This window comes from Hyperoodon ampullatus (genome assembly GCF_949752795.1).
Source record: "Hyperoodon ampullatus genome assembly, chromosome: 13".
Lineage (NCBI taxonomy): Eukaryota > Metazoa > Chordata > Mammalia > Artiodactyla > Ziphiidae > Hyperoodon > Hyperoodon ampullatus.
The window spans coordinates 8073227-8093589 of NC_136926.1; the positions used below are offsets into that span (position 1 = coordinate 8073227).

The 20363-nt window shown below is 56.9% G+C and overlaps 1 protein-coding gene across 4 annotated transcripts in view; it reads right to left on the reverse strand.

The window, feature by feature from the left end:
* Positions 1–1634: 1634 nt before the first annotated feature.
* The window catches only part of MLXIP (MLX interacting protein), a gene marked incomplete at both ends in the record, with an annotated part of 55786 nt that continues 37057 nt past the window's right edge, over positions 1635–20363 (reverse strand). The window contains 16 exons of one of the 4 annotated variants that reach the window (XM_079717519.1): positions 1635–1756; positions 2342–2471; positions 3738–3861; positions 4063–4190; positions 4285–4386; positions 4921–5045; positions 6608–6788; positions 6883–6992; positions 7433–8087; positions 9053–9144; positions 9717–9806; positions 10461–10632; positions 10991–11032; positions 11457–11546; positions 13224–13309; positions 13944–14050. In XM_079717519.1, coding sequence (XP_079573645.1) covers positions 1635–1756; positions 2342–2471; positions 3738–3861; positions 4063–4190; positions 4285–4386; positions 4921–5045; positions 6608–6788; positions 6883–6992; positions 7433–8087; positions 9053–9144; positions 9717–9806; positions 10461–10632; positions 10991–11032; positions 11457–11546; positions 13224–13309; positions 13944–14050 — 2356 coding nt within the window. Of the gene's footprint in view, positions 1757–2341; positions 2472–3737; positions 3862–4062; positions 4191–4284; positions 4387–4920; positions 5046–6571; positions 6789–6882; positions 7005–7432; positions 8088–9052; positions 9145–9716; positions 9807–10460; positions 10633–10990; positions 11033–11456; positions 11547–13223; positions 13310–13943; positions 14051–20363 lie in introns of all 4 variants that reach the window. The other 3 variants (XM_079717518.1, XM_079717517.1, XM_079717516.1) reach the window with 3 other exon arrangements.

Sequence of the window (20363 nt, forward strand, 5' to 3'; positions counted from 1 at the left end):
AAACACGGGTTCCGGGGAGGTGGAGGGGTGCCGCTGAGGCACCCTTGACGGGGCTGGAGCACGGACGAGGGAGCAGGTGACCGGTCGTGACCCACGGCAGGGGCAGTGGCACGGCCAGCGGCAAAGAGAGGACCCCGCCTCCGTCCTCAATCCGCCGAGGCTGAGGCGGGGCTGCCTGCCCCCCCGCCCCGAGCACCTTCCACAGGCCTCTGGGATCAAGCAGGAGCCTCCGAAATGATCCAAGCTTCAGAAGGTGGCCCGCAGCGGCCCCTCCTGGGGCCCCTGGGCTCCTGGTCTGCACAGCGCTTGCCCGGTCTCCGTCTCGGGCCGGGAGGACAGAGGTTGAACGGGAAGCCTGCTGGCCTCGGAACTTCACAGCAGGACGTGAAAAGCACATTCTTTCAATGAGGAGGTGCCCCTGGCTGGGCTTCCTGAGCGTTAGAGCATCCTTCCACCTGGAGCCGCTCTGGCAGACACACCGAGAGGAGGGCGGGCCCGGGACCGCCCCTCCTGCCGTGCTCTCCTCTGAACCCTTCCAGGTGCAATTCCCACACCCAGAAGCAGCCTGCTGCTCCCTCCACCTGGACCAAACCTGAATCCAACTCTCTACGGTCTGGTCTGGAGCCGCCTAGAGACAGCTCCGAGGCAGCCCCCTCGGAGCTCTGTGTCAACATTCAATTTCTGCCTCCAAACACGAGACAGACGCTGGGTGTGGTGGCGTCTTTGGTCCAGGAACTGTTATGATTTGGGGCTCCCAGCTGGACAATCCAGACAAGGTGACCAGGCCGATGGCGGCACTGTGGAGCCTGGTCTTTCAAACACTGCACCCGAAGGGCCAGAAGCATCCATCAAGCACGGCCGCCCGCCCAGCTGAGCCCCGCCATGCGATTCTCAGGCCGGTGTCACCACGGAGGCTGCAACGCCAAGTGGAACCAGATCAGGACAGATCGACGCCCCGCCCGAGCGGCCCTCCGAGCCAGCAGCAGCTCCGCGTCACTGGTGCTTCCGTTCCTGTCTGCGGGCACGCGCACCCACCACTTTGCACACGTGTGTTGTGGGGTTTCCCCGGCAGCCGGCCCTGCGAAGCCTGAGCAGACGTCCAATCTATCTACAAGGTCAGAGTCGGGGCAGGGAGGAGGATGCCTTCCAACCGCCCCACGGGCGCCTGAGAGGTGACGGGAGGCAGCGTGTGTAAGTCTCCAGGCAGGAGCCGGGAAGGACCCTCACGTTTCCTAACTTGGGGGAGCGGGTGATGCCCCCTCTTGCCCCGTCTGCTCCTCGCACTGCCGCCGCGGCCCCGACACCCCACCAGCAGGACAGGACAGGACAGGACAGGACAGGGACGGGCAGCGTTCCCCTTTGTTCCCCTTCATCCGGGCTACCCCGAGGGGAGGGGAGGCCGGTGACAGAGGTCGCTGAGTCAGAGTTCACAGCAAGGGGTTCCCTAAGCTGGGCTACTGCTGTGGGCAGGACCCGAACCTGCTTCAGACCTGAGCGCGGTGTTCTGAGCGGCCTGGGCCGCAGTCGGAGGGAGGCCCGGCAGCTCCGCATCAGGAGAGGTGAGGGGCGTGGCCTCCTCTCCACAGGCGGGGTCTCCACGGCTTCTCACGTGGCCTTGTGCCCGCTAAGCACTGCTAAGACTCCGCAGATCTCTGGCCCATTCTGGTGACGGCCTCTGCCGCCTGCTCCGGCAGCTGGGACGGGTCCGTCAGGATGGACGTGGTGGTGCTTAGGTGCCGGAGGGTGTTCAGCACGGCTGCAAGACAGAGGGGGTAGCCTGCAGACTCGGCCCAGGCACCAGCTCCAAGCCCCCAGAGGACAGAACACGCGGTTCCGTGTGTACACCCTGCATGGGGATTCTCAGGCCCCCAAAGCAGGAGAGGCACGGACACCAGGAGAGCTTCTCGCCTGAGGTCTGGACACTCACACCTCTGCCTTTAAGACGACTCCCCCAGTCCTATCCCCTACGCTGCAGGTGGGCGGGGAACGCTGACCCCTTCCTGCTTGTCCCCCTGTTTTAGCATCACACCTCTACAGCCTTTATACACGGCCACAGCTCTTTTCGTTATTACGAGAATTAAACACGAAAACGTGTCTGAAAACCCCTGACACGTGGCCTGGTAAGTAGCAGGTGCTCACTAAACGCGAGCTAGAGCTGATCAAAGGGGCACACGGAGGTGGCAGGACGTTGAGGAGAGGCTCTGGGAGCCCTCGCCCCCCCCCGCAGCGGCGCCTCCAACTCGGCCTCGACCCCCTGCCCCAGCTGTCTGTGGGCCACCGGCAGCAGAGCCTGGGTTTTCGGCAGCCCCGCCTGCGTCCAAGCCCGCACGGCCCCACTCACTCGGCCGGAGAACGGGCAGGGAGCAGTGCTCGTCCAGCCAGCACAGCGCCGTCCGGTGCAGCTCCTCCAGGCTGCTGCTGGACACCACACCCTTGAAGGACTCAAACAGCGGCTTGATGATGACGCTGAACTGCACAGCACGCAGGTTAAAGAAAAGGGAAGTGAGCGTGGAGAGAACGAAGTCCAGTCACAGGCTTGCCCGTGACCAGCTCCCCTCAGGACTGGCAAGTAACTGTGCACAGTTGTGATGGGGCGGGAGGGGTGGGGAGGGGGAGAGGAGGAGGGAGACGGAGAGGGAGAGAGAGAGACAGAGAGAGAGACAGAAAGAGACAGAGACAGAGAGACACAGAGAGAGACAGAGAGAGAGAGACAGAGACAGAGACAGAGAGAGAGAGAGAGAGAGAGAGACAGAGAGTGAGAGACAGAGACAGAGACAGAGAGACAGAGAGAGAGAGGGAGGGAGGGAGGTCCCCAACTGTTCCTGAGCCCAGGTGGCGCCCACGGTCACCACACTCAGCCTGATGCCAAGGAACCTGCCACTGACCACAGAGGTTCTGACTCACGCCAGCTCCACTCAGGGACCAGGACCAGAGCAAAGTTGGGGGACTGGAGCTGGTGTCTGTCGTCTCTTCCTTTAAAACCCGCCCATTAGTGCACACAGACACCACCCGCCCTGTCAGAGCTGAGGCTGGAGCGTCCCTCTTCCCACGTGACCCCCTCCGCAGCCCGTCAGACCCCAGGCCCAGGCACGGCGACCGACCCCACCCCTGTGCACACTGTCCACTCAGAGGCACAGCGGTGGCTGGGTGGGGAGTGACAAGGGCAGAGCCATCCCCCGTAAAGGCCCTGCTGACATCTGGAAGGCCAAGTGCAGGGAGGCCTTGGCCCCAGAGACAGAGCCCAGCACTCAGGTATCCGTGCCTCGTTATAGCAGTCAAGGCCCTGCGGCACAAACGCAGAGAACAGCCTGGAGGGAACTGGCTTCAAATCCAGCCTCTGCCACTTAGTCGCTTTGTGAGCCCTGGTTTCGGGTGGCACCACACTCCCCGCCGCTGCCAGGACATGTTAGACCAGATCCCACCTCCTTCCCACCTTACTGCTTCTGCCAGTGGCTCCAGCCTTGTCTTTACTTCTCAAGGACTCAGAGCGCAGAGCAGGCCTGTTCCAGGTCCCCAGGGAGCCCCAAGCCTGGGCGGGCACCAAGGACAGCCTGCTCCACACCATGGGCCCGGCCGGGCCCCTCCCTCTCGAGACAGAAACTAGCATTACCTGTCTTGACAAACTCAACGACAACCATTTAGAGAGCATCTTTCTAAAGCAACCGAAGGGTCAGTGTCTGCGGTTTTAGTGCACTGGTTGCGGGGATGGGGGATGAGCAAAGAAAACCCAAAGATACAATCCAGAACTTCCAATTCTGCAGAGTCCGGCTTTTCACATATTCGTCAAACATGTCTCGCATGTGATCAAACTGGCGCCGGGTGACGGGGACGCCCGTGGCAGGGAGCAGCTGCTGGCAGGAGCTGAAACGACAGGAAGAGTCAAAGGAAGCTCGGCGTGGCTGGGGGCCAAGTGGGCAGGCCCAGGCGGGGACCCGCCTGGGGAGGAGGAGGAGGGCAAGGGCTGCAGCGCTGAGCAGAGAGGCCTCCACCGGCGAGGAGTGCCCCCCCTGTGCCGTGCCAGCGAGGACGGGGTGCCACCAGAGCCCCCAGGCCCAGCCTCACATGATGGTGGTGTTGAGCTCCTCGATTTCCTCTCGCAGCCGCCGGGCCTCCTCCTGCATCTGGCCGCGCTCCTGCTGCAACTTGGTGATGTACTCCACGGTCTTCTGCAGCGTGATGGCGTGGCTGGTCTGCAAGGGGCGGCCGGGTCAGGGAGGCAGCAGGCGCAGCGAGCCAGCCACATCCGCCCGTCCTGTCGGCCCTCCCCGCCCTCCGGCCACTCACCAGCTTGGTGTTATTAGAGATCAAGCTGTTGAGGGTGTCAAAGCCCATCTTGATGTTGAAGCGCCTTTTCTGCTCGGCTGAAATGTGCTTCATCTGCCGGTTCTGTTGGGAAATCGACCCGTCACTGCGACACAGGGACCCCTCCCCTCCCCATCCCACCCCCACCTGCTGCCCAGATTAGGGGCAGATTGGGACCCTGAGGCCGCTAGAGAGCTATGTGGAAGGAGGGGCGACAGGAAGCGAAAAGGCTCCAGCGGGAGCCAGGAGGGGGACAGGACGGGACTAGAAAACCATCCCTGCAGGAGAGAGAGAGCACAGCAAGGGCCCGAGGCTGCTGCTTCAGCCCCTCCCGGCCACCCTCACCCCTGGACCCAGTTCTGACAGCTGCCGCCTCCTCCCTCTGCTCCACAGGGCTCAGTGCTGGCTTCTGGGCTGAGGGCCACTGTCACCACGGGGAAGGTTAAAGCAGCAAACCTCCCTCTTTCCGATGCCGCCCCAGCCCGGCATGGGACACCCCTCAAGCCCACGGTTCTTTCCAGTGCGTCTCTAGTAAGGGACGCAGCCGTCCCCAAAGTCCCTTGATGCGCTTCTCCTTGCCCCCCCATCCTTCCAAGGGAATCAAGACCCATCAGGTACCTTTAAAGCAGCCACATTTTTGGGGTCTGCAGATTTCCCTGAGCAGTTGTTCTGGGGAGACTGAGGACTGGGGCTCTGTTCTGAAGCACACGGAGAGGCCTGCCCTGAGTTCGGGCAGTCTCGACCTGAGAAGAGCAGAGACTCCCCTTAGGGACCAGGCTGCACCGGCTGCGCAGGGACACCCACCCTGAACCTCCATGGCAGCCCCAGAGCAGAAACGGGAGGAACCCTTGCCAACAGGCGGGGGCAGGGGGTGGGTTCCGTTAGGCCTGACGGACGCCAGCTGGACGCTGCAGTCACAGGTCTGGGGGCTGCGAGGAGGCCCGCCTCCTGGGCCACCAGGGGCCCCTCGGCATCTGCAAGGCTGTAGTTCTCACCCTGGGCGGCGAGCACACGGCTACCTGTTCTTTTTTTGTTGTTCTTTCATTTCTACATATATGTTTTCTCACACCTTTTTCAATCGTACCCACCCCTGACATTTTTAATTAAAAAAACCAAAGTGCTATTTTACCCACAAAGACCATGGTGGAAGACACCTGTGGCCCAGGCTCCGGAGCCACCCGCAGGAAGCCCCTCCCTGACCCTCCCTGGCAGTCCCGCCTCACAGCACGGAGGCCTCAGGCTCGGTCCCCTCTGCTCAGCTCTTCTCCCCACCCCGCTCTCAAGGCTCTAACCTCCGGGGACCCACCTCAGTGGACAAGGCGCCGTCTCCCTGAGCCCGAGCCCCATACAGGATTCCAGGGCATGACTCATAGCTAGTCTGCGTCTATATCTTCCCCAATGAGGGTCCTTATTCTTCAAAACCTGTCCTGGGACAAGTCCCTGTCTGACCCCTATAAGTAGAGAGCCTTCCCCACCGTGTCCTGCCCTCCACCTCGGGAAGATGCCTCTGCACAGGGTGCCGGGAGCAGCTGCTACGGTTTTACCTGAGACAGGAAGACACCTGGGTCTCCCTCCGACCTGGTACCTGGCTTCTCCCCAGCCCGCAGCAGCACAGCCTCGGGAAGATCATCTACCCTGACCTCTCAGCTCTTCAGACGTCACTGAGCAATATCAGTCCTACCCCGGCCACCTCACCGACGGAAGACCAAGCCGGGGAGGAAGGAAGGGGGCTCCCAAGGTGCAGGAAGGGGAGGGGAGGGCAAGACCGGCCAGTGCCGGGCAAGGCCGGGGGCTCCTGTGGCTACAGCAACACCAGGCTCGTGCTTTCTGGAAACTGTCAACACGGACCCCTCAATCCCTTTTGTGGATTGGAACTGGCAGCTCAGAGCCAGGCCTTTCTTTTTCTTTTTTAATTTTTTAAATCTTTCTTGGTCACTTCGCATGGCATGTGGGATCTTAGTTCCCTGACCAGGGAATGAACCCGCACCCCCTGCCTTGGCAGCACGGAGTCTCAACCGCTGGACCCCCAGGGAAGTCCCCATCAGAGCCAGGCCTTTCTGGAGGAGGCTGAGCGATGTCTCTGCGAGCATACGATCTGCCTGCACTGCGATGCGCCGGCTGCTTTCCCTGGTTTATCCTGCCCTTTGCTGAGCGTTTCCCTAGCCTGGGCCACTGGCAGCTTCTCACCACCCGGCCTGGAAACCCAGGCTCAATCCCGGGCACCCTCGGCAGCCTCCCCAGTCCAGAGCGGGCCCGTCACTCCACTCACGCGGTCCCAACCGTTCCAACCAGACAGCAGACTCACTGGCACCCGTGGCAGGGACCTGGGCGATGCCCCCATGTGGCGGGACCTGCTCGCCCTTTACCAGGGAGTCCGGCACTGCGCTGGGAGAGAAGAGCCGGGAGATGGGAGCAGGCTGGCTGCCCGTGCCGTGGCCAAGGTCCGTCACCAGGATGCTGCTGTGGAACTCTGTGACCCCAGGAGCCTGAGGGGACACAGGGGAGAGAGGTCACCCCCGACCACGGTCATGAGGGCCACCCAAGGTTATAGGCTGCTGAGGGCCTGTCTGGGCCACTCACCCTGGCGATGGCAGCAGGCGTGATGACCATGCTGGACTGGGACACGGTGGAAGCCAACATCCCTTCTCTCTTCAGAGGGCCTGATGTCATGATCACTGCTTGGGGCTGTCCTGAAAAGGCAGCTGCCAGAACAAGGGGGAGGTGAGGGTGGGCGGCCCAGCGGGGGGCCCAAGGGCTGGCCGGGCTGCACGGGGCGGGGGGAGGTGGCGGTGGGCCTAGGAGCAGCACACGACCCCTCTGCTGCCACTGAGACGTCACCTCCTTGCTGCAGGGCATGGAGACAAAGCTACTTTTTTGCAACTTCTCCTTGGAGGGGACAGATTACAGACCCGGGAAAGAGACGACCAGGACCATGTTTTTTTCAAACTGCGTCGAGACTTAACTAAACGAACAACACAGCATAGAAAAAACAGACTAGATCCACGCGTGTAGTCTTTCATAACCCTTCTGTTTCCTATCACAACGTGTGTCACGAGTCTGCAAGCCTGGGGACCCGGCGGGGGATGAGGGCAGGGGGAGAGTCCCACTTGCTTCCCTCCACCTGACTCACCTGGGGCGAGGCAGGCATTCTTCAACACCAAGGACATGGGCTCTGGTTTGGGAGCAGGCACGATTTTGGGGGGCTGCTTGTGCCTCCCCCCAGGCAAGGATACGGGCTTGGGGTGCACGAACGCTAAACGGGGTTGAGGAGGCCCGACGGTTGGTGGCCGGGTGACCGGAGACAGCGCCAGGCCACAGGGGGACACGGAGGGGGTGGGATAGTGGGTCGTGATGATGAGGCCCTGGCTCTGGCTGAAGGTGGTGGCAGAGGCGTCGTGGGTGAGGGTGGCAGAGGCCGTGTGGGTGATGACAGGGGGCGACTTGCTGACTTCGGCAAACTTCTGTGGCTGCAGGAAGGCAGGGGGAGTCGGGGGGTTCAGGGCAGTGGCGGGAGGAGGGCCTAACGGCAAGACGGGGGAAGCAGGTGCCGGGGCTGGGCTGGGCGACAGCAAGGGCATGGTGAACACGGGCAGGAAGGGCTGGGGGACACTCAGTGGTGGTGCAGAGGGACCTAAGTCTGCGGGCTGGAGAAAGGGGTCCCCCGGCTGGGAGGTGTGTTCACAGCCCTGCCCACGCGTGGGGTCCAGGGCCGTGGCTGCAGGGGGCGCAATGAAGCCGTCAGGGAGGCTCGGGGTAGGCAGAGCGGTGGCTGGCAGGATGCTCTCCTAAGGAAGGAAGAGAAGAAGTGAGGAACGGACGCTAGAGTCACACTGCTCGCTGTCACTCTCCAGCGCTGCACACTGCAAGGTCCGACACAGTACCCGGCGCCTGGGACGATGCCCCGGGCATAAGGGACAGAGGCGACGTCTCCCAGCCCCTGGGACTGCTGATCTGCGGGGGTCGGATCTGGGTCTCCCCAGGCATCTGCAGGGGTCTTGTTTCCATTAGGAACTCAGTGATAACACAGGGCTCAGACACAGCGGCTGTCTGCACACACTTGGCTCTCGGCCTGGGGATATCTTGTTTCTGGAGTCCAGCGGGGTCCCCCCAAAGTCCCTGCCATCTTCTGTTACAGAGCAGGGGCAGCCTGGATCACAGCTGCTCATGAGGCTCCCCCAGGACAGTTTCACGTGTCAACTTCTAGAGAGGTCACCTCTTCCTAAAAGGGAAACGCTACAAGGAATCAATTGTTCGGATCTCCGTCTCTATAGGAGAAACTCTTCACGGAGCCAGATGGAAGGAGAGAGGGTCAGGTCATGGGCGCCTAACTGGATATGGGCACCAGCCTGAGAGTCTCTTAATGGCAGAGAGCCGTGCCTCACTCAGCTCAGCCGTCCCAGCAGCTGGTAACCAACTTGTGTTGAGTGCTGAGTAAAAAGTAAAAGAAATACACGGAACTTCCTCTTCTTAGCGATCTGCGTTTTTCTTTGCTGTCTCACTGGCCTGGTCTTAACTGGTCAAGACAGAGCCTGATGCACACAGGGTATCTGGGCCTTAGGCGGGAGCATACGTTTACTGATAGAGCCTCCCACCTCACGGACACCTAAGGATGCTTCCAAGGAGGGCTAGGATAACTTCTTTACACATTATATGTGAGTTCACCGCTGGATCTAGCCACCCCTAGCACTTTGCTTATGGCTGCAAAGGTTCGATGACCAGTCCGGTGCCCCTTCCCCCAAGTTCCCTCTACCTGAGCAGGTGGGCTGTTGTGATCTGGTGCAGGCCCTGAGGCGGGTGCAGGCAGCATGGAGCCGAAAATGGAGCGGCTGGAAGAGAAGAGGTCTGAAAGACAACATCAGGGGCTTGTGAGCTCTGTGACCATCACTTTACTGCATCAAGATCCAAACAAATCAGGCACTGAACCCCACCTTACCCAGAGGAATGCCATGGCTAGAGGGCATCCCCCCCCACCACCACGAGGTAACTCTGCAGAAAGAGGCCCTCTGGTTGGAGCTGCACAGGCTGGCAACCAGTGTGGCCTCTGAAACACTCCCAGGCCTGGGTGGCACCCGCTCTTACAGTGGCAGGAGCTCAAGGACCAGCTCTAACTGCGGGAAACCGCGAGGAGGTGGCTGTGCCGTCAGCGCACTCTGCTGCCTCGTGGGAGAACTGCTTACAGTCAAAGCCAAACCTGAGGCTCTGAGACGTGGACGGGGAGACAGAACGACATCCCAGAAACACTTTCCAGGCCTTGCAGCTACTATAGCAAAAAAAAAAAAGGTTCTGGAAAAATTCTAAGTCCTCTCCCTGGTCCATTCTAACAGTTGCCTCTATGAAAGGGAAGCAACATCCACTTTGTCCTGGGTAAAGAGAGACGCAGGTAGCCATGCTCTTTCTCTGCCCCAAGTCCTTACCCTGGAAAGGCTCAAATGTGTCCATAAAGTCCAGGTTGGGCTGCAAAGGAATCAGCCCCGGTTGAATCATGTCTGCATTTCCCAGATGTGCTGTAAGAATCAGAAAGGAGACAGAGGAATCATTTTGCCTTCTCAGACCATGCTGTAGGAATATATTAAGGGCCTGGAATGGATCTTCCTGGCCCTGCTTGCATTCTAGATTCTTCCGAGGAGAAACGTAGGCCACTGGCTGGGATTTCTCGTCAGTTCATGGGCATCGTACACCCTCAGAGGGCAGGAAAGAGAGTTTTCGTAGGAAAGGTAAACTGAGTATCCGGCAACAGACACTCCCCAGAAGCTGTGAGCAGCTATGCAGAGACCCCGGGTTCTAATTTCAGCCTGTGGGCTCTTCCCTGAGGGGTTAACTGGACAGCTGCACGCTGCCAGGTGAGAGGCCAGCCCAGGAGTGCGAATGATTTTCCTGAGAGTGAGTCACAGGCCCTGTCACGCGCCCCAGGCCCGTCCTCTGCTGAGGGACAGTATCAGAAATGTGAAACTGGTTCAGACCAAACCTCCACCGCTCCCTGGCGGTGGCACCACGGGCCTGACAGGGCCCTCACACAGCAAGGAGGCTGGTCAACCCTCCTCCTCACTGCTCACCCTAGACAAGCGACAGCAGCTCAGGGATGGCCCCGAGGCAGAGCCTGCCCTGGGGGCCTGGTGGAGAAGGCAACGTTTCCAGTCTAGAGTCCAGGGGCGGGTTACCTATCTCGCGCGGGTTGGGCCAGGCCACGGGCGGGTGCGAGGAAAGCGTGGAGAAGAGGGTGTCGCTGAATTCCGACATGAGCATGTCTGTGTTCAGCAGTGTGTCCTCCTCCATGGGGACTGGGGTCTTCCAGCCATCCCCGTGCTTGTGCCAATAAAGCATGTCATCGTCCTGCCACCGACAGGGGGAAGGACAAACCAAAGGGGCAAGAGTGACTCGGGAGTTGCCAGCATGCCACATGAGGGAAATACGCTGCACTGTGTCACAGAGCAGCAAGGGCTCCCGGATAAGAGATGAGGCGAGGGGGTGGGGAACTGCAGGGAGAAACCCCCTCCCGCCCCCCAGCAGAGACCTGGCTTGTTTCCTTCACATCCTTCACCTGAGAAGGGGGGTGGCCCCTCCTCTAGCCCCAGGGAGAGTCCACGTCCCCACCACCTTCTGCTGCAGTGCTGGGCCACCCAAGTCACTGCTGTTTCTTGTCAAAGGAGGAGGTCCCATGAGGGTCCTCATGGCCCCCAAGCTCACACACCTGGGCCAGGCTGGAGAGGTCCTCATCCTTGTGCTGCTGGAGCTGCGGAGAAAGGATAGAGAGGACCAAGGAGGGCACTCAGGGCCCAGGCAGGGGACGAAGCCCTCGGCCTCTCCTTCCTGGAAGGGGCTAACCTCCAGAAACATCTAGGCCTTCTCTCTCTGGGAGGCGGGCGGGGAGAGGGATCCTGCCCCTGCCATCCCCAGGCCAACGCTGGACACAGAGGAGATTCCCAGCCAGTGTCTGTGGAATAAAGAGCCCTGGCTCCTGGGTGGAGAAACTGAGAGCAGAGGTCACACGACCAAAGCAGGCCACCACTGGGGCTGGGCTAGAAGGCTGGGCCGAGGAGAGGGGTGGCCAGCTCCGGGCCACAGCCTTGGGGGCCGGTGTTCTGAATCCGGGCTCACTTCTTCCCTCCCCTACGGGGCTTCCTGAACGTGCTCTCTTTGGAGGCCGAGCCAGATACCCTTTTCTTGAAGTAGGTCCTCCACTTGTGATACTCCCGGATCACGATCTCAATGCGGCTTTTCCAGTACTTCCCTTCCGTGGTGATGGCCTGTGGGGAGACGCAGGGCAGAGTGGAGCGGTGGCGCTGGATGAGCCACCCTGCCAAGAAGCAAGCGTCTGGCCCTGGAAGTCAGGCCCGGGCAATCCAGCTCTGAGAAACAGGCTGCCTGCCCGCGGCTTCGTCCACAGAGTGCGTCCCACCTCTGCTGGGCCGTGCCCGGCCTCTGGGTGAAGGGGAGCTTTCATTTCATGGCCCGTGATAACCCAGGGGGCTTCGGGGGCCCAGGTCCCGGAGGCTGGACCGGAGCAGGGGTGAGACAGAGTGCCCGGCAGGGGAGAAGCACAGAGTTCCCGGCGCTGGAGGAACCTCCAGAGATCCGGGCTAGCTCTCAAATGCCCTTAGCCTCCGCCACGTTTCCAAAGGGTGAAAACAAACGGCCAGTCACAGAAGGTTCAGGTGGAAAGTGACCTCTAAGACACAGTTCAGTCTGCCCACTGTGCAGGGCGGGGAGCCCCTTCCACAGCAGCCCTGAAGACCTCTGGTGACGAGGAGTTCACGACGGCCTCCGGGAGCCCACCTCACTTTCAGTTTCCTTTTTTTTTTAATGGCTGGAAAATATTAAAGCAAGTCCCAGATATCCTATCATAAATCCCACATAATTTCACCCAAGAATACTCCACTGTGTGTCTCTGACAGTGAAGAATGTTCACTGTGAATAATGCAATATTATTACCAGACTGAAAAAAGTGAAATTCCTTAATACTAACACCAGATCATGTCCTATGGCTCCAAACCGTCTTTCATTATGTTACTTTCCAAGCTTTTCCCCTTTTCATGGTAACAGTGAGACATGCTTGGACAAAACTAAAAAGATGCAGAAGAGTCAAAAGTGAAAGAAGAGTCTTCCCTCCTCCTCACTCTAATCCCACGAAGAAACAATTTCTGTATATCCTTCAAGACATTTCCCATGCATGTACAATCACACAGACACATGCGTTAAAAAATTAACCTAAAGATACTCAAATACTGTTGTGCAACTTGCTTTTATTCATTTACTATTTCTTCAACATCTTTCCCTCTCAGTATATAAAGATCTCGAGTTCATTCTTTAATAGTTAAAGATGTCTGCCTTGTAAGGAGTCAAGATCCCTCCCCGTGGGACTTCCCTGGTGGTGCAGTGGTTAAGAACCTGCCTGCCAACTCGGGGGCCACGGGTTCGAGCCCTGGTCCGGGAAGATCCCACATTCTGCGGAGCTACTAAGCCCATGCGCCACAACTACTGAGCCTGTGCTCTAGAGCCCGCGAGCCACAGCTACTGAAGCCCGCGCGCCTAGAGCCCGTGCTCCGCAACAAGAGAAGCCACCGCAATGAGAAGCCCGCGTGCAGCAACAAAGACCCAACGCAGCCAAAAATAAATAAAAATTTAAAAAAAGAAAAAAGATTCCCTCCCCGTTGACTTCCAGAGAAATACTGACATTAAAAGAAAGTAGAGGATAAGTCCCGGTTGGAGGACCCCCTCAGTCCCTGGGTCAGCCTGGTCTGAGAAGGCGGGAGCCTCTGTGGGGTGTCAGAGGCCACCTGCCCCCCGCATCGCCATCGCTTCTCGGGGTCAAAACAGCTGCCAGGACAGCGCAGCCCCAGCACCCTGTCCTGCGTCCTCCCTCTGCGGGTCCCACCCTTGTGAGTCACCTCCTCCCGAGTGAGGGCCCATCACATGCCCAGTACCTCTGGCCGCCGGTGCTCGTCCACTTCCACAGAGCCATCCAGCGGGGTGACAAAGTGGCACACGGGGTTCTTGCGCTTCTCCAAATCTGGGCGGGGAGAGGGTGAGACAGCGTCACTGCGGCAGAGACCCCCGCAGGAGCTCCGCCTCTTCTGTTCGCACCCCGCCCCTCAGGGGGGACCCTTAAGGGTTCCTTCCTTCTCCTTCCCTTGGAAAACGAGATTTCAGGGAAATAAAGGGGTCCAGGTCCAAGGGAAAAAGTCTGGCAGTGATGTGCGGGCGAGAAAGGGAGTCTGGCTGATCAAGAGAAACACCGGCCTGAGCCTAGGGGACCCCGAGCACGCCGATCTCCTGCAGAAGTCACCAGACCCACCTGTACCCAAGCCAGCTGGACACAGGACGCGGCCTGGGCCTGCATCGTCTCAGACCTGCTGAAAACAGGAACTGTTCCCCGACTCGTCCCTCCTCCTCTGCCCTTACAACACTGAGCACACTAGGTTGGGAGCCATCGGCCTACACTGCCGCCTCCTGCAGACGCGTGGCTGGGCCCCCAGTGCCGATGGCGATAAGGGCCCAGTTCACTCGGATTTGGACGCACACGGCCCGAGAGAGACTTCTGTGTGACACACAGTGTTCCAAGAGCAGGCTCCGGGGCCCCGAGGTGCAAAGGCCTCCTGGTGGCAGAACCTGGAGGGTCTCCGGCCCAGCCACGCGGCACTTACACTGCATGTACCATGCCCGCCAGATGGCATTGTTGAGCCGGATCTTGTCTCTCCACTGGAGCTTCAGGCCCTTGAAATTCTTCCACTTGGGAGACACCAACTTCCCACTGAAAGGTAAAATGAAGAGGGGAAACTCAGCGGTTTCTCTGAAAATGGAATGAAATCACAAAGTGCCACCCAATCATTCCAGGCCTCAAAATTCTGGATTAACCCATGTCAGCCACAGGCTAGGGCTTGATAGGATACACAAGGCACTTTAGGATTTCTTCAAAGTGATATGGATGGGGTACAGGGGGCAATGGTGTTGGGTATGGAGGGATCAGGATCGGCCATGGGTTGGTAACTGCTGCAGTGAGGTGATGCTACACGGGGTTCACTATCCTATTCTGTCTACTTTGGAATATCTTTAAAATCTTCCATAATTAAAAGTTAAAAATCTGCTGATTTTGCCTCATACATGTATCAAATCATCACGTTGTACACCTTCAACTTAATGTTATATGTCAATTTTATCTCAGTAAAGTTGGGGGAAGGAAAAAAGAAATCTGCTGACCACCGAACGAAAGCCAGCCCGCTTGAACCCGGTCTTGGCCACCTCCTTTGCCACCAGTCCCCCTGAGGCACTTACAGTCCAGGCACACAAACGTCCCACTGGCCTTAGAACCCGCGGGGCCCTCTCCTGCCTCCAGGCCCCTGTGCTCACGGTCCTCACTCTGCACGGAGCTCCCTCCGCCCCTGGCCACCCGCTCACCCTTCCAAGTGACGCTCAAACATCCTCACCTCCGAGCCGGCACCGGCCTCATCCAGGCTGCCGCCGATCCCTTCGGGACCCCTGAGCACTGTTCATACCTCAAGGGCAGCACACATCCATCCACTCCCCGTACAGCAACGTGTCCCCACACCTCCTGCCACTAGACTGCAGCTTCTCGAGGGGAGGGCCCTTCCGGCATCCTCATCTGAAGCACCCAGCACAGAACTTGGCACAGGGCAGGGGTTCGTGTAATAATTCTTCATTGAATGACTTAAAGGGCCCTTGCAAACAAAGCTAACGGCAGGCAAGGAATGCTGCCTGGTGGCACAGGCTTCTCAGATAGTTTAGTTTTTCAAGGGCTGTGCCAGGAGCCACCTCTGAGCAGCTGGCATAGGGCTTCCCCTCTTCAGATGGCTTGAGATGGACAAGGCACTGTCACTGGTCCATAGAGAGGGGGTTCTGTGGGTTCTACGCCACTGCAGGCCACAGCCCTGCCCCTTCTCCAAACCCACTCAGAAATTCCACGTGACAAGCAGTCACAACAGCTGGGGGCTTCAAAGACAGTGCCTGAGCGATAAACATTCCCTGAACCCGAACACCTGGTTTATAAAGCAGAAGCCCCTGGCGGTGCACCTGGCAAACCTCATGCCCCCGCCGCAACTCAACCCAGCACTGGCCTAGGCTTTGGAAGAAGGCTGTGACCACCACCCCCAGAGAAAAAGTCACAGCAAGTCCTCTGAGAATCTGAGGGACAGACAGACAGAAGCCACCTAAGCTCAAAGGGTCAGGGGTTTCGAGCCCGTCACACGCCTTCCTCCTCCCACCTCTCCCCGGTCCAAAGGCACTTCCACCCCAGCTGTCACCTACGTTTAACAGCCAGCAGCCCAGTGTTTCTGAGCCTCTGTGGCACGACTGCGTACTGGCTGTGAACTTTCACAGTCACTTAATTTCTCTGACACACCAGTTTCCTGGGTAAAATTACAATAACACCATTGCCTCCAGAGTGTTTTAATAAGGATTAAATGTATACACACACACACATGCACACACACACGTTCTTAGACACACAGGACAGGTAAACCCTAAGGTAAAATGTAAATGTAAGCTATTAATAACCACCTCAGTGATCTAGATTTAAGTTATTTCCCAAAGGCCTGGCTTTTAACACCTCCTGACTTGAAAAGTCCTCTCTTTCGTGTTTGCTGCCACTGTCGTGGGGTGCCTCCTCCCCACAGGAAGAAAAGGTGACACCCACGGGCCCCCCTCTTGACACCAGCGAGCAGAGACCAGGGCAAAGGTCAGCCTTGACCCCCGCACAGCTGTAGAGCCACTCGCTTCCTCAGGGCCCAGAAGGCAGGCCTGGGTCCATCTACTCACTCGACAAGCGTTGAGGACCTACTGTGTGTCGCGCACACGCTAGGAGGGGAGGAAAAGGATGGATGAGGCGGATGAGGTCCCGGCCCTCATGGAGCACATGAGCGCTGAGGCGTGAGTCCTGCCTACGTGCTGAGTGCCTCGAACAAGAGCAAAGGGCTGTGGGAACACAGTCGGCATAACTAACCCTGTCTGAGCAGTCACGAGAGGCGCTCCGGAGAAGGTAACATCTCAGCTGAGGCCCAGAGGATGAGGAAACTTCAGCTAAACCAAGGAGAGGCGGAAAGGCCTGCACTGGTCCTTCTGGCTGGCTTGACAGCCCTCAGGAGAGCAACACAGGTCCGGTCAAGGCCGTAGAAAACACCCAGAATGGCAGGAGCTGGAGGGGTGGGGGAGGTGGGGGGATGCTTCTAGGCCAGTCTGGAGGGCAGAGTATACACCAGAGTACATTGGTCCCACCTCTGGGCAAAACCAACCCTCTTTCCCCTCCTCTGAAACAGCTTCCAGCAACCCGCTGTCTAGCCAGACAGGGCGTTCCTGCCTGTTCCAGGAGAAAACAAAACAAAACAGAAAACCTTCCCTATTTTTTAATTCCCTTAAGGGAAAACAAAACTTCTCTATAATTGACAGCTTCCTTATGCTGAAGGTCAGGATTCAAACACCACTTTCTCTGTGTGTCTAGCAGGACCGGAATCCTGACCCGGCATCTGCCACCTGCAGAGACAGCTGCCGAGGACAGAAGCAGGAGAAGAGATGGGATGGAAAACGAGGACTCCTGTGGGGAGAAACGTTGGACTCCAGCAACATTCCGTTACTTTTTTTTTTTGGCCGCACCGCACGGCATGTGGGATCTTAGTTCCCTGACCAGGGATCGAACCCGTGACTCCTGCAGTGGAAGCGCGGAGTCCCAACCACTGGACCGCCAGGGAAGTCCCCTGCAAACATTCTGTTAAGAACTGACCACCGGGCTTAATACAAACCCACCCTTACTCCTGCTTTGTTACTTAAGACAAAGTGGCTGATGTGAGCATAGAGCATCTTCTCAGAGAAGTCAGAAAACGCCAACAGCTTCAATTACTTATCACGAAGGGGGTGGGAAGATTCAGAGAGAGATCAAACCCTGGAGGCTAGAAACCAAATCTGATAGGGTGTAGTTTGGGCTTCTCATCTTCTTCCTCCTCAACTGCTGGGATGTTTCCCTCTTCCTTGATGTTTATTTCCAACTGCTATCACCCATCAACTGAGGCTTCTGTAATATCTCAACAGCCAACAGGCGGCGCTCAACCAACGCAAAGAAGTAAGTCTGCAACCAAGACCAAAACCTAAACTGCCCGCAGAGGTGGAGAGACGGTTCCTTACTGATGGGCTCCCTGGAGGCTTTTTTTTTTTTTTTTGACACGCGGGCCTCTCACTGCTGCGGCCTCTCCCGTTGTGGAGCACAGGCTCTGGACGGGCAGGCCCAGCGGCCATGGCCCACGGGCCCAGCCACTCCGCGGCATGTGGGATCCTCCCAGACCGGGGCACGAACCCGCGTCCCCTGCATCGGCAGGCGGACTCCCAACCACTGCGCCACCAGGGAGGCCCTCCCTGGAGGCTTTGATGTGCTGATGTCACTGTCAATCTTCAACGGGGAGAGGAGACATTCCCTATACAGACATCCGAAGACAAGGACTGGGACCCTTTCTATGGAGGTACCCCAAGTCTAGTTTCCCACGGAACATACAGGAAAGGCTGCTCTGAAGAGTTCTAAAAGGGACCGTGCGGCCCCTTGGTGAAGCTCCCTTGAGCAGGACGCCCACAAGGCAGCCACGATCGGATTCCTGCTCCCCTCAGCCCTGTCCCAGCTTCACTGGGCGTCCAGACACGGCTGACTGGGATACTTCTTAGTCTAACTCAGGGTTCTGCCATATTCCTTCTTTAAAGTGTTACCACTGGGACTTCCCTGGTGGTCCAGTGGTTAGGACTTCGCCTTCCAATGCAGGGGGTGTGAGTTCAATCCCTGGTTGGGGAGCTAAGATCCCACATGGCTTGGGGCCAAAAAACCAAAACATAAAAGAGAAGCAGTATTGTAACAAATTCAATAAAGACTTGACAAATGGTCCACATCAAAAAAAAAATCTTTAAAATAAAATAAAGTGTTACCAGAAACACATTATCCAAATTTCTGAGACCACTGGCAAGATCTCCTCTGGCCTTGCCTCCCAACCCCGCCTCCGTAAACGCCTGGGAACCCCCCCCCACACACACCAGCTTCCTGATCAGAACAGTGAACCTGAGTCACCCCCCCACTCTCCCAGTCTTACTCTGGGAAGGCCAGGGTCTGGGTCTGACTCATCCCAGCACAGTGCCTGGCACATGGGAGGTGCGATTAAATATGGAATCACTGAGTACTAAACTTTTCCATAAAGAAAAATCTTCATCCCCACCCTGCCACGGCAGCCCTTCCTAGAAGACAGGTTCATGACATGGGCAGGAAGTCTACAGCATAACAAAAGTCTCTCTCAAGACTGCCATTGGGTGGAACAAGCAAACTGAATTCTTCAGAGGTCTGGCAAGAGACTGCTTTGGAATGAAAATTAAAATGCAAGGCTTGCACAGACAGGAGCTGGAATTAAGAAGAACGGGGGAGAGTGAGACTGGGGCGGGGATTTGGGGTTCTGTTGGTCCCAGGTAGGATTAGGTCCCAGGTCCTAATTCCTGGCCAGACCATTCTCTCCAAAAGAAAGCAGGCAAGGGTTCTTGGGTCTACTGGTGTGGGGCCCAGACAGTGGTGGAGTCCTTTCATTTGGTCATGCAACCATATTTGCTTGTGAGGCAATACTTCTTCACCCTTCCTGATACTTCCCGGAAACCCACGAGCAAAACGTTCCAAGGCCTATACTACCCAAAGCAATATACATATTTAATGCAATACCTATCAAAATATCCATGACATTTTTCACAGAACTAGAACAAACAATCCTAAAATTTATATGGAACCATAAAAGACCCAGAATTGCCAAAGCAATCCTGAGGAAAAAGAACAAAGGAGGCATAACCGTCCCAGACTTCAGACAATACTACAAAGCTACAGTAATCAAAATGGCGTGGTATTGGCATAAAAACAGACACATGGATCAATGGAACAGAACAGAGCGCCCAGAAATAAACCCATACACCTATGGACAATTAATCTTTGACAAAGGAGGCAAGAATATACAATGGGGAAAAGACAGTCTCTTCAGCAAGTGCTGTTGGGAAAGTTGTACAGCCGCATGTAAATCAATGAAGCTAGAACACGCCTTCACACCATACACAAAAATAAACTCACAATGCCTTAAAGGCTTAAATATAAGACAAGACACCATAAAACTGCTAGAAGAGAGCACAGGGAAAACATTCTTGGACATAAATCATACCAATGTTTTCCTAGGCCAGTCTCCCAAGGCAATAGAAATAAAAACAAAAATAAACAAATGCGACCTAATCAAACTTATAAGCTTTTGCACAACAAAGAAAACCATAAACAAAACAAAAAGACATTCTACAGACTGAGAGAAAATATTTGCAAATAATGTGACTGACAAGGGCTTAATTTCCAAAATATATAAACAGCTCCTACAATTCAATAAAAAAAAAACCACAATCGAAAAATGGACAGAAGACCTAAACAGACATTTCTCCAAAGAAGACATACAGATGGCCAACAGGCACATGAAAAGATGCTCATCTTCATTAATTATTAGAGAAATGCAAATCAAAACTACAATGAGGTATGACCTCACACCAGTCAGAATGGTCATCATTAAAAACTCTACAAATAATAAATGCTGGAGGGGGTGTGGAGAAAAGGGAACCCTCCTACACTGTTGGTGGGAATGTAAATTGGTGCAGCCACTATGTAAAACAGTATGGAGGTTCCTCAAAAAACTAAGAGTAGAACTACCATATGATCCTGCAGTCCCACTCCTGGGCATACACTCAGACAAAACTATAATTCGAATAGATACATACTGGACTTCCCTGGTGGCGCAGTGGTTAAGAATCCGCCTGCCAATGCAGGGGACACGGGTTCAAGCCCTGGTCTGGGAAGATCCCACGTGCTGCGGAGCAACTAAGCCCACGCGCCACAGCTCCTGAGCCTGCGCTCTAGAGCCCGTGAGCTACAACTGCTGAGCCCACGTGCCACAACTACTGAGACCCGCGTGCCCAGAGCCCATGCTCTGCTACAAGAGAAGCCACCGCAATGAGAAGCCCATGCACCGCAACGAAGAGTAGCCCCTGCTCGCCGCAACTAGAGAAAGCCCACGCACAGC